Source organism: Syngnathoides biaculeatus, chromosome 13, assembly GCF_019802595.1.
Source record: "Syngnathoides biaculeatus isolate LvHL_M chromosome 13, ASM1980259v1, whole genome shotgun sequence".
Classification (NCBI taxonomy): Eukaryota; Metazoa; Chordata; class Actinopteri; order Syngnathiformes; family Syngnathidae; genus Syngnathoides; species Syngnathoides biaculeatus.
Window position 1 is genome coordinate 11853536 of NC_084652.1, and position 12680 is coordinate 11866215.

The 12680-nt window shown below is 39.4% G+C and overlaps 1 protein-coding gene across 6 annotated transcripts in view; it reads right to left on the reverse strand.

Moving 5' to 3' along the window:
• Window positions 1–12680, reverse strand: part of LOC133510433 (receptor-type tyrosine-protein phosphatase S-like) — a 103249-nt gene that overhangs the window by 37943 nt on the left and 52626 nt on the right. For 3 of the 6 annotated variants that reach the window (XM_061838317.1, XM_061838316.1, XM_061838320.1), the window contains exons 6-7: window positions 8459–8569; window positions 1451–1465 (exon numbers count right to left, since the gene is read on the reverse strand). In XM_061838317.1, the coding sequence (XP_061694301.1) occupies window positions 1451–1465; window positions 8459–8569 (126 nt within the window). The remainder of the gene's footprint in view (window positions 1–1450; window positions 1466–8458; window positions 8570–12680) is intronic. The other 3 variants (XM_061838319.1, XM_061838318.1, XM_061838322.1) reach the window with 1 other exon arrangement.

The following is a 12680-nucleotide window of genomic DNA, read 5'->3' on the forward strand; positions in this document are numbered from 1 at the left end:
CACGGCGACCGGGTTTCAAAAATGAATGTTTTTGGACTCCCAAAATGCCAGCCTCATGTGAACGAAACATCTAACTGATTTAAAAAAAAAAAAAAAAAAGAACCTTGCGGATACAATGAAATGCGTTTCAGTGTGGAGTTTGCAACATGCCCAACCAAGAATGGTTCTTGTTTTTGGGATGCATAATGGCAGTCAGTCATTGGAGAGAGGCCTCTGTCAGCCAATGACAGTCGTTTGGGTGGAATCCATGCCAATGTCCATTTCTAAAGCCGCTCATCCAAACAAGGGTCGTGGGAGTTCTGCAGCCTATCCCAGCTAACTTCGGGCAAAAGGCAGATTAAAGTTGGAACTGGCCTCTGGTCAGTCGCTTCATTGTTAATATTCCATCCAGTTGTAAAAATGTTTGTTGAGACACCTGAAGGGCAAAAGCAGCTTTCTGCTATTTGTCAGAGGCTAAATTATTAAATCTCTTTGAAAGGGATGAAAGGAACACTTTATATTTACGAGACAGGTGGTGTTGTCAATTCCTTCTTCTATTTAGAGATGATTAGATAGCCTCCCTCATTGCTTTTTTTTTCTTTTTCCAAAACTGTATCCTCTGTCCGGAATGTGAACATTTTTGTCCACAAAAGAGCGCTGTTTCCCTTTCTAAGATGATAAACCTAATTCACAGGTGTCAAACTCTGGGTCTGAGGGCCAGATACAATCCGCCGCACCCACAGCCTGTGAAAGCAAATCGTAGAATAATTTGAACTCATCTTTTTAATACTGTTGAGATATTGCAAGCATTTTTCCTGTTTTAAAATACATTTAAAAATAGTTTGGATTAATAAAAATATTTTTGATAGATTATACATTTGTTTAGCTTCACAGTCATAACGACCCTCCAACGGAACTATAATTTCAAAGTGGCCCATGACAAAAATGATTTTGACATCCCTGCGGCCGAATAGATTAATTAACCGTTTCTGTCCCAATTCTTTTGTCCATGCCAATGCTCTTGGACACTGAGAGACTGAACTCATCGGTCACGTTGCATGCCTCGGCGACTCAAGAGGAATAAAACGGTGGACCAACACAACAGAGATAATGTGGAAGTGGGAGAGAGACACAGGTACAGGAGGAGAACACGGCGATGGAAGTGAGAGAGAGGGAGAGAACGGCTCTGCTCCGCTTCCACGCAATGACGTGGCAATGTAGGCAAAGGCACATTGCAACAACAGATTACACAGTTTCAAACAGATAACAGTGTGCAGTCAAAATGAAACTGGGTATGTGGACGGGAGAGGGTTCGAATAAGGTGCCTTGGCAGTTACGGAGTGATCATCAGACACGTTAAGTAAGGAACAAGACAGGATGAGAGAGGCAGAACGGAGAGAAGAAGAAGAACAAGTGCGGGCAAAAAAGTGAGGTAGTTTGTGCATGTTTATAAGTTAATAAACTTATGTACATGTGTCTGTCGCTCCTACACATCAGGGTGCGGACAGAATGCGGAGGGGAGAGGAGAAAAAAGAGGGAGGGCGGGGAAGGGGTAGAGAGATAAAGAGAGGGTTAGAGGAGGTTTTTTTCAGGGGATGGTGGGGAAAGGGGGAAAGAGAGAGGAGCGAGGAAGAAGAAAAAACATGAATCTATTTTAAAACACAGCTATACCAGAGTCTGGCCCATTCAGAGAGCGGCTGCTTCCGAAGTAAGAAAAAAAAAAAAGATAGCAGAAGAAGAGAACGTATGTTGAAGAAATAAAAAACAATCAAACAAAAAAAGGTTCACTACGCAGAAAAATGTAAAAGACAAAGAGATCAATGGATAGACATCTTAGAATGTGAGGAAAATGACAGGGGAGCGAGAACGAGAGCAGGAAAAAAAAACGTCACTTAAGCAATATAGCATGGTAAAATTAAGAACATTGTTTAAATGCTAGCAAAACATTAACATGAATCATCAGCTTTTCTTTATCTGGATGACACACGCTGACATTTCCCGACCAACCCCAAAATAAATGCATCCACATAGAAATAAAAGACATACAATCACGATAAATGCACATCATAACCACCAACCCATAATGAGTGACATCGTGACTTGGAATATTCATTAGCCCAAAACCCCCCTACTCAAAAAAATCGAGAGACAGAATAAAAGTCAACATTTTTTCCCCCATTTTAATTTCCCACCCAAAAAAAAAAGAAAATAGGTTTCTCCTTTGTTCAATTTACTCCTTGTATATCAAGTGAAAAGAACATTTTTGACTTTACTTGAGGCCCAGAATTGGATTGAGAAGTTGAAGACAAGGAGGAGACAGAGACAAAAATCGGTTAGAAACAAACATGATTAGGCAAGCGTTTCATCTCAGCTGAGCATGCTTGCGCACACACACCCACACACGCAAACATTCAGCATGCGCCGTGCAAACACATACATGCAATGTGGCACTGATAATACTTGGATGAACACAACACAGTCATTCAAACATCCCGATGGCTAAAATGCCAGTCGGTGACTTCTTTTCTAAGAAGGGCGTCAGAAAAGTTTCAGGACTGGTGTCACAAAGGCTAAATTTACAAATTCAAACTGCAACCTGCAAGTGAAGCGCTCAAATGCCAAAGTTATTTTTTTGTATTTTATTTATCTATTTTTTTCATGTTTTAGGTTAAAGCTAATCATTTTCATTCCAGGTATTTTAGGTGAATGTGGATTAAGCAATTATGAGGATACTTTGGGAAAAAGAACATTTCTTGAAAAAGTATTTCAAAGAGGGCCTTGCTATTATTTCATCATAAAACTAAACAACTGTAAGAAAATATAGTTCCTCAAAAACAGCAAGTCCCTCAAATTTGAAACTGACACTTAAATCACAAGTATCGTGGGTTAAGGGTAAAAATTAATTATGGGCGTGTGTACTTAGACTACAGTCTCTAAACCTCAACCGGAAGTCAAATTAATGCTCACCATTCAAATGGAGAGACGAGTCGCACAGATTGCACAGCCAGTTATCTTCAAAACTCTGTTGACCCAATTGATCACGACCAACATCGGTGAAGCAGACCTGACTACGAACACCAATCTCACCAGTGAGTTTCATGACATAATTTCTCTTGGACTTCTTCACGCTAGTAAGCCTATGCTAACGCTCATGCGATACTAATAGCGAGGGCGTTAGCAGCGCCCCAATCCAAACTTTAAGATCGTTCATTAGTCCGATGTCAGCAAAAAAAAAAAAAAAAAAGACTATCGGGTAGGACCGGAACAAATCTAAAATCTCCAACTTTACCACTCTAATACAAGCAGTTCATTCCATGCTCTGCCTCAAGTGCTGACATGGTAGCAAAGTGTAAATGTCAGTGTTGTTTGCTTAAAGTCATTTATTGACGCTCCAGTTGTAGTTCACTATTAAACTAAACTCATATAATGTTCAAATATGTCACAAATGTTTTAGTTCAAAGTTAAGCAGTTAAGTTAGCTAAGATCAAAGCTAACATGAAAACACCGTTGACGCACTAATTAAATTTAGCATTCACCGTTCAGCATTATAGCTATCAAAATAATTAATATTGCTACACAAACGCTATATTACCACACACAAACATAAAATATAACTATGTTCTCGGTCATATATTTTTCAAACTTGGTGAAAAGTGAGTTATAATAATATCTGGTTGTGACTTCGTGTTTATCTCATGTGTGTCACACTGCCCCTCAGAGGTCCAGATGCACACAGCAGGCAACAACATCAATAGAGTATTTCAACAAAACTCAACCCTACTTGCATAAAGATGTTTAAAAGTGTATTGCTGCACATGTGAAGAATGCAAATGATGCTTAATTTCTATGATTTTCAGATTAATTTGTCATTCAATCCATTCAAATTATTTTAGTGAGGATAAGCAGTCCAGAAGATGAATGAATGAAATGTAGAATATGATTGTTTAAGTTCAGCAGTGGGTTTGTAGAAATTTTCATGTATTTTTATCATTTTTCACAATTATTTTTATAATTTCATTATTGATTTTATTGAAGTTATTTTTCAGGATTTCATATTTATCAAATCATACAATAAAACAGAAAATTAATTTAAAAAATAATTAGTTTGTTCAAGGCGGCCGAAAAACATGCAATAATTGGAGACTTTAAATTGCCCCGAGGTGTGATTGTTAGTGTGACTGTTTGTTCCTATGTGCCCTGCGATTGGCTGGCAACCAGTTCGGAGTTTACCCCGCCTCCTGCCAGTTGACAGCTGGGCGCCAGCACTCCCCGCGACCCTCGTGAGGATAAGCGGTGCAGAAAAGTTTATCCAATTGTAGAGCAATCTTTTCTGTCAATTTATGTAACATAACACAATGGTGAATAAGAAATGGGTCTGTTTTTTTTCTCATACCGACAGTTGTTGATTATTGTTATCTGTTTGAGTAATTTCACTTCATCAGGCATTTTACAACATGCCATACTCCAGAAGTCACAGTTTGGATTTGAAATATATCTTTTTGTTCCACTAGTCCTGAAACTCCTCTGACACACTCCGTATTAAGCGAGTTTAATACAAGGAGCAATTCCTCACATGCTCACAGAGCTGCCTGCATAAAATTAATAGCGGCCGGCCCTCATGACCCCCCTCCATTATCCATAGTTTGAGAGAGACGTGAGGTTACATCTTTATTAGTCGAGCCAACCTCAAGCCTGTCCTTTGTGCCGAGACTCTGGAGGCGGTCGGCGAGACGAGACCTTTGCACGGCCATCGGGATTACGGCTCTATCGCCGCAACTTCCACGTTATACAGCATATGGGGAGCCATTGAGGACGATCGGCGGGTTGACATTTACATTGCGCAATCCCGTCTGGCTCAAGGACACAACTTTCATTAGTCACTGTAATACGGCGAAACTTATCCCCTCAGTACTTGACAATGCCAAAGGAAAAAAAAAAAAAAAAAGGATTGATTCCAAATGTCAATAGAAGCGTGTCGGACTGTTTGGTGGTGATAGTGACGGTCCAGACAAGCGACGCTAGACTGCAAAACACAGATTTTATTTATTTATTTATTTTGCATAAGGTGGGGAGTGGGGAGGGCGCTGAAAGCAGATTGACATGAAATTATGTCTCCTTTAAATTCCTTGGATGCGATATCGGACTCACAAGTACTGCGGCCTACTTAAACTATCAACGCGTATTTTATACACTCATTGAACTTTTTGGATATTATGCATTACATGATTAAACATTTCCATTTTGTCTGATTTCTTTCTAAAAAAGTACAAAACTAACTTTTATTACAGCTACTTTACTTGCTAAAACAAGCTTTCTTTTCTTATTGGTGGGGAGAAATCACATGGTTCTAATGTCCTTGCCTTTTAAAAGGTTAATTAACCCATTCGTGGGCAGCGTCCCATTTTTGGGACACCTGATTTTCACGCATTATATCTTTCAGTATATCAAAATATTTAAGTGTTTTAATCTGATTCCGATTCTGGTTTTTGGGACGATCTACTGAGAAAACCCAAGTACCCTCTCGCGGGCAGTGTCCCATTTTTAGGACGAGATTATAAATTAGTAAAGTTATCATATAACTTAACCATAAATGAAAAAGAAGTGTTATTTCCTTGATTGTGGCCTCTTAGGGGACTTTTATCTCAATAAGGCAAAAAACTGCCACCCTACCCATGTATGGGTTAATAAATATTGCCCGTTGGTAGCCCCCAAGGGCCACATTAGAAGCCTGTGGAGCTATTTTTAAGAAAGTATAGCCCACAATTGATGAGACATTGCTATTTCCGAGGGATGATCGGAAAATTCAGCGATCGAGAGAAATAATCTGTTGATATTTATTGGTTTCCTACTTTGTTTAATCATTGTTGACACTTACAGTGAGAAATTGACATTAACATGATCAGTGTCTTGACATGCTGTAAATGCCATATTAATCACAACATATCATTAGAAGTAATTTGAGCAAATTTGTGATTTGAGGAGGGTGAATGAAACACCTGCTGTGTAATACAGTACATTAGAGACATGTACACCCGTTCAAAACTTCTCAATGTTATTTACAATAAATATGATTGTGATCTTTACGTCCAGCAAAGGCAGCCCCGATAATCTTCCTCCTTTTCACTCCATTTTTCTTTCAAAGTTTTTCTCTCACTGGACCTGCAGCTGAAGATATATTGTTTGGGTTTATCGCGTGGTGTTAACCGTTTCAAGTTTTAGCGATCGCAATCGAATCCAAATGCGGCACAAGTGGCGAGAAGCTGCCGCGGCGTTGCCAGGCGATGAGCCATCACTGCAAACCTCGTTTTGCCAACTAAGACGACGTCAGATGCCAACGTGAAAGTGAATGTGTGGGTCAACATGGAAAGGGAAATGAAAACATTTTCCTACGTCTTCCTAGTCAGACTTTTTCAAATTTCAAAACAAGAACTGCAGCTCAGGCCAAAACAAACAAGTGTACGAGAATGACCGGGGGAGGAGGGCGAGGTTCCCACTGGATGCAACAAGTGCAACGCTGGAGCAGATGCAATGCCGGGGTGATGCGATGATACAGAAGAGCAAGGGGGGTGGGGGAGACCAAGATTAGCCGAGTTTATTAGGAACACAGGGGGTGGGGGAACACAGCGCGTCATGCTGTTGACATGCAAGCGGTGCTCCTTTCTCTCTCTCGCTCCTTACATGCAGACATCAACTCTTTTAAATCGTCCAATTCTTGGGTCTGCATGACAACAGGACCATACCATGCAAAAAAATAAAAAATAATAATACATCGATTGGGGAAAGCTGAAGGCAATAGCAAGGCCTCACAAAGCAATCAATGCATTTGGCTTTTTAGGCTACACTATAGTATGGAGACCGGATTTGGAGAAATTAACCGAATCCGGGAGACGGTTTTAGCAGTCGAAATGGAGTGCGGTGGTCTTTGAGGATTTTTTTTTCTTTCTTTCTTGTTTCTCTCTGTTTCAATAAGAGAAGCTTTCTGAAACAAAGGAGTAACAAAAGAAAAGAGAGAGCACACCAACCTTCTCGAAGCTCTGAGGGATGGAAGGGGGGTTGATGCGGAACACAATGACGTGAGGAAAGAGAGAACGAGGAAACACAGAGAATAAAAACGGCCAGCACAAAGCCACGCACGCACGCACAGACTCACGCATACGTACACACAGTCTAGAGGCTACAATCATTACAACTGCTTCAACAGGGATCGTGTGGGCGCACAATGGTGCCAGTAATGGACATCAAAAATGTGTTCATTAATATCTTACATGTATTCAATCTCATTGATTGGCCTTGTGACGGTCGAACTCAGGGGTGGGCAAAAAAACCTTGGCGCTCACGGGCCACGTTTAATTTTTAAAACGGAGCTCGGTCAGATGAACATTTCAAACACGCACGTAGATAACGGCTAAAAATGTTTTGCTAAATAAACAGTTCAGGCTTCTGTTGTTATGTTTGTTGGTGTCTACAAATGCATAAAGTGATGCGAAAATGGAAAGAAAAATTAAGAAGACAATCTTTACTTTTTTTCCCCGAGTAAGGTATTTTAAATACACCGTCAATTATTCCTATATGCAAAGAACATTTTCAATCATTTGAGAATGCTGCAAAAAATGTAAAACAGTTTATTTAATTAAAAAAACAATAATTGATTCTCATATTGAAATTTTATTATATATAATTTATTCAAACCATTTTGATGTAACACTCAGAGTATATGTGAATTGATAATTGTTAGTGATTTGCAATAATTTAATGAGGTAAAGTATTTGAATAGTTTTTAAAATTAATGAATTTACACAATTTAATTTAAACATGTTAACTGCTACCACTTTTACGAAGTTTTGGGAGAAGCTTTTCCCCGGTTGTTTGTGGAAACTCGTGCTTATTTGCAAAATAATTTTCCCCATACCCCTCTTTTCCATATTTTTTAATTACCCACTTAGTTATTCATAATTTTTCTGCAGTTTTTTTCCCCCTCATTACACTATAACACTATACAATAATGATGCATTTACATTTGGCCTTGTATGTGTATTGTAATGTTGATCACGGTTACTTGGAGAGGGAAGTATTTTATTTTATTTTTGAGGTCAAATTTGTTTGAAAAGTTATTGAAAGACTTAGTGGGCCTGATAAAAAAAAACAAAGTGGGCCCCGTGTAGCACCCGGGCCATAGTTTGCCCACTCCTGGTCTAACCTCTCAGGTACAGAATCCATTTTAGTAGACAGTGACGTCTCTATGCAGTTAAATCGCGGTATTTTCCACCGTACCACAGTTTTAGGTGGGCTTGTTAAGGTGGAAAATACCAAACAAAGTCAACACGGACTGCAGACAATGGGTTGGTTAGTAGTACTTGTTAAAAGAGAACAGTAATGGAACAGACATGTTTGGTTATAACACAACAGCACCCTAGCGGTGGTGAGTTTCTCTGTATGTGCTGCACGTGTTTTTATTGCGTGTTGCGTTTTCAGGCCCTACCTCGCACGTAGAGGTTGGCTGGCGAGGAGTAGCGCACACCTTGAGAATTTGTGGCCACGCACTCATACTTCCCTTGGTCGGTTTCCTCGCTGTTCTCGATCTGTAGAGCTCCTGCGAGGAAGAAAAGGAGAAGAAGCACAGGAAGGATGTTTGGATGAGTCATTTTTTTTAAAGATATTTCTGCCGGATATCTTTTGGTTCATGGTTTTGTTGATCCTTTCCTGTCTTGTACGTTGTGACCTTGGGGGATCCACACTTTTATTGCCTCAGCATCCATCAAAGTCTGCTTTGTTGTTATTTATTATAAGTAGTATTATTTTTTTGAGGGACCTTATGAATGGGGTACAAAAAAATATGAGGCAGCCGTGTCCTTCGATCTTAAAAACAGAATACAGTGCGATACGAGTGAGCTGATTTATAATATTTTCGCAAAATGGGGCATCGTTGGGACAATTTTTTTCCTTTGACTAGCGAGCAAAAATTTGAGATACGAGCGCTGTCTGTTGGCAGCAAACTCACCCAATTTACAGCAAGCAAAGACGAAAGTTGTTCAAAATTCAAATTCTTCTGTCAGAATAAACATAAAACTAAGACAACACGTGTATATAAAACAACCTCATAACTTAATGCTAGCTTAATGCTAACACATAATAGGACATGTTATTGACAGATTAATGAATTGCGGAAATCAGAGTAAGTCACATAAGTGCAAGTCACAAGTAAGTCTTAAGTCATCACCTGCAAGTCTCAATTAAGTCCCAAGTCACTGCGGGAAGAACAAGACAAAAAAACGAACAGCAAGCAAGTCAAGTCCAATCGCTACAAAAAGCCATTACTTGTTTTAAGCAAATTGCAACTTAAGACTTGAGACAATCTTGTTCCAACATACTGTATATTGGAGTGGTCATAAAATGTTTTTTTCACAAATCGTAACAATTGAAAATGAACAACAACTAAGATTATGAGTCATTGAATTTATCGCACTTAATTGTTTTAAAACTGTATTTAAAACTCAACTAAACTGAACTTTATTTCTGAAAAAACTATCTTCTGTACTTTGTGATGACAGTTTTATAACTCCTATGGTTCTAAAGAGAACACAATTAAGCAAAAGCCAAGATTATTTTCTGTTGGTCAAATCTAAATCTAGTATCTAAATATTGATTGGAGCATGAGAGAGGTTGATAATTGTGTGAATAATACATGACATAAAAGTTACGATACATCAAAATAAAGTAATGTGAACAAAATCTGCATTCCTCTTGTGTCCTCTACTTAAACCACTCAGTCGTGTTTGTTGATGAATGTAGATGCACTGACTTTGGAAAATTGACAATTGTCATTAGACTAAAGATTTCATATGCTGTTGTTTCAATTTTAAAAACGTAGTGCAGATACCTTTATGACAGAGCTGACACAACAGATGACATTTTGGTGGTGACACTTCAATAAACACAATCAGTATTCTTTAAATGATATTCACGGGTTAATTACAATTTGTGCTGTACCTACTAATACTGGAAGAGAGTTTTGTCAACATTTTCGACCACAATATAAAGAGAATCTTTGTGGTTTTTGTTGTGACGGATGAAGTTTGGGCGGCACAGTTGCGCCCGACGTGTAGTGCGTCGGCCTCACAGTTCTGAGGACCGGGGTTCAAATCCCAATTCTGCCTGTGTGGAGTTTATGTGTTCTCCCCGTGCCTGCATGGGTTTCCTCAAACATCCCAAAAACTTGTAACATTAATTGGACACTCTAAATTGCCCACAGGTGTGATTGTGAGTACGATTGTTGTCTGTCTCCATGTGCCCTGCGATTGGCTAGCAACCAGTTCAGGGTGTACCACTCCTCCTGCGACCCTCATGAGGATAAGCGGCTCAGAAAATGGATGGATGGATGGATGGATGGACGTCTCAACCTCATTGGAATGGGGAAACATAATTTGAAATAGGAGTGATTTGAATTACGAGCGTGGTTACAGAACAAATTAAAGTAGTACCCCAAGGAGCTGTTGTGTATCAAGTGTTACATCTCGACTGAGAGACAAGCTTTGTGTGTTGGGAAGGAGCTGGCTTTAGCCTGGGTTGTTAGTGGAAGTTAGAGTCTTTGTCGCATGTACCGTACAGGTGCATGAAATGTTTTGAATTAGGACCATGGTCACAGAACAAATTCTACTTGTATCTCATGGCACTGCTGTATAAACTGTGACCTAAGCATGATTGCGTATTAATGCAAAAATGTTTGTGAATTAAGAAGAAGCTCCCAAATGATTTTTGGAAACTTTGAAGATAGTTGCATCCTGTACATTTCATTTTGTTTTGAACAGTTAAGTGGCACACTCTTCCCAGTAGCCCCAGCCAAAAACCCATGAAACTCTAACTCCTTCACTTTCCTCTTTTATTTAGTCAATTTTCATCCTCCTACTTTCTGTGTCTCCCTAAACTAAAATTATCCCCAACATTTGTCAGGTGTTCTTTTCTTCCTCGGGTTTCAAAGAGTTCTATTCTTACTGCCATTTTATTCCCCCTTTTGCTAACGGCCTTTTTGAATTACCAGCAGTGATTTTTTTCCTTCTTGCAGCCTACTGTGGTACATTCATCTCATCCGAAACTGACTTTGACATGAAGCCTGAGGAGGAAGTATAAAACTAGGGTTTACACTCTGCTGCATTGCGCTGAGCAAAGACAAAAAAAAAAGAGGCAAACTATTGGAAATAAACACCGCACACACACACACACACACACAACACAAAATGCATGCACACACACGATATAGAATATTATATAGTGAGATACATTAAACCCCTCAGGCTGGTTAAATATATCTACAGTTCACAGCAACATTTCTGCAAGCTGCACTAAAGCACAAGCATGGCTGCAGAACACCAAAGAAATGTTGTTTTTTTTCTTTAAATAATAGTTATGTATTCATCCAAGGATGTTGGTTCTCATACTTAAATGTTATATATGATATGTTATGTACAAAGACTTCCATCCATCTTCTGAGCCGCTTATCCTCACAAGGGTCGTGGGGAGTGCTGGAGCCTATCCCAGCCATCTTTAGGCAGGAGGCGGGCACACCCTGAACTGGTTGCCAGGCAATCGCAAGGCTCATGGAAACAAACATCCATGTGCACATGCAATAACACCTGCAGAAAATTTGGAGTCATCAATTAAACTATCTTGCATGTTTTGGGGATGTGGGAGGAAACCAGAGTTCCCGGAGGACACCTACACAGCACGGGGAGAATATGAAGGACAGACCAAGAAAGATAAAAAAAAAAATAGGAAGATGTAAAATGGCTAAGTGAGGGAAGACAATTTCATTGATCTTTGCAGGGATTGCTCCTGTCACACTAAAACTGTTGAACCAAGTTTGGTCAAAGCTGAAGGAGTTCTTAAAAAACAAAACTCTCTGGAACAGGTTTGATAAGACCCAACATGCCTATCGAGCACGGTTGTGATATAAGAGAGTTGCTTACCACTCTGAGCATTAAAAATAAATAATACACAGTGTATCTCATGTCATATAGAGACAGAACCAGCGCATTGAGGGATAGAGAGAGCTTTGATGAGTCGTGCAGCTAGCTCGAGGTGAACCGCAGAGCTGAATGATGGACGGAATCCAAAGATCTGAGGGTGGTAAGAGTTATGTCTGTAGACAACATCATCGTAGTCCAGAAAAGAAAAAAAAAAAAGCTTTACCAGTTTTCTTCATTCAATACAAAGCTCAGCTAGTCCTATTCCGATACAAATAACCAAGTTTTTGCTGTGATTTGGAGACAAGGATGTCAATATGGAATTCAAAGGTACATGTATCATCAAGCTATACACCCCGGGTATATGTACAAAGAGACTCAATGATAGAACCTTTCGCTGCACGGTATTGATTATAATGATTAGGGACTTGTGCCTTTGAGAACGTGTATTATGTTTCGCTCACATTAAGGACAAGCTTGAGAAAAATAAGGGCTGTTTGACAATTACGTTATTAAGTTTTCTACTGCTTAAAGAACAGTGTCAGTAACGCAATATGAAATAATCTCATTAGCATAAAGATGAAAAACAGAGTTTCTTTCTGGAGGCACTATATAATTAATATAAAGCTTGAAAAGAACTGGACCCAGAATTGACCCCTGAGGGACATCCTTGATTACTGGTAAAATAGCCCAGTTGGACAACTCCTAGTTCTACACGTTGAGATCTGTCAGACATAGAACCCT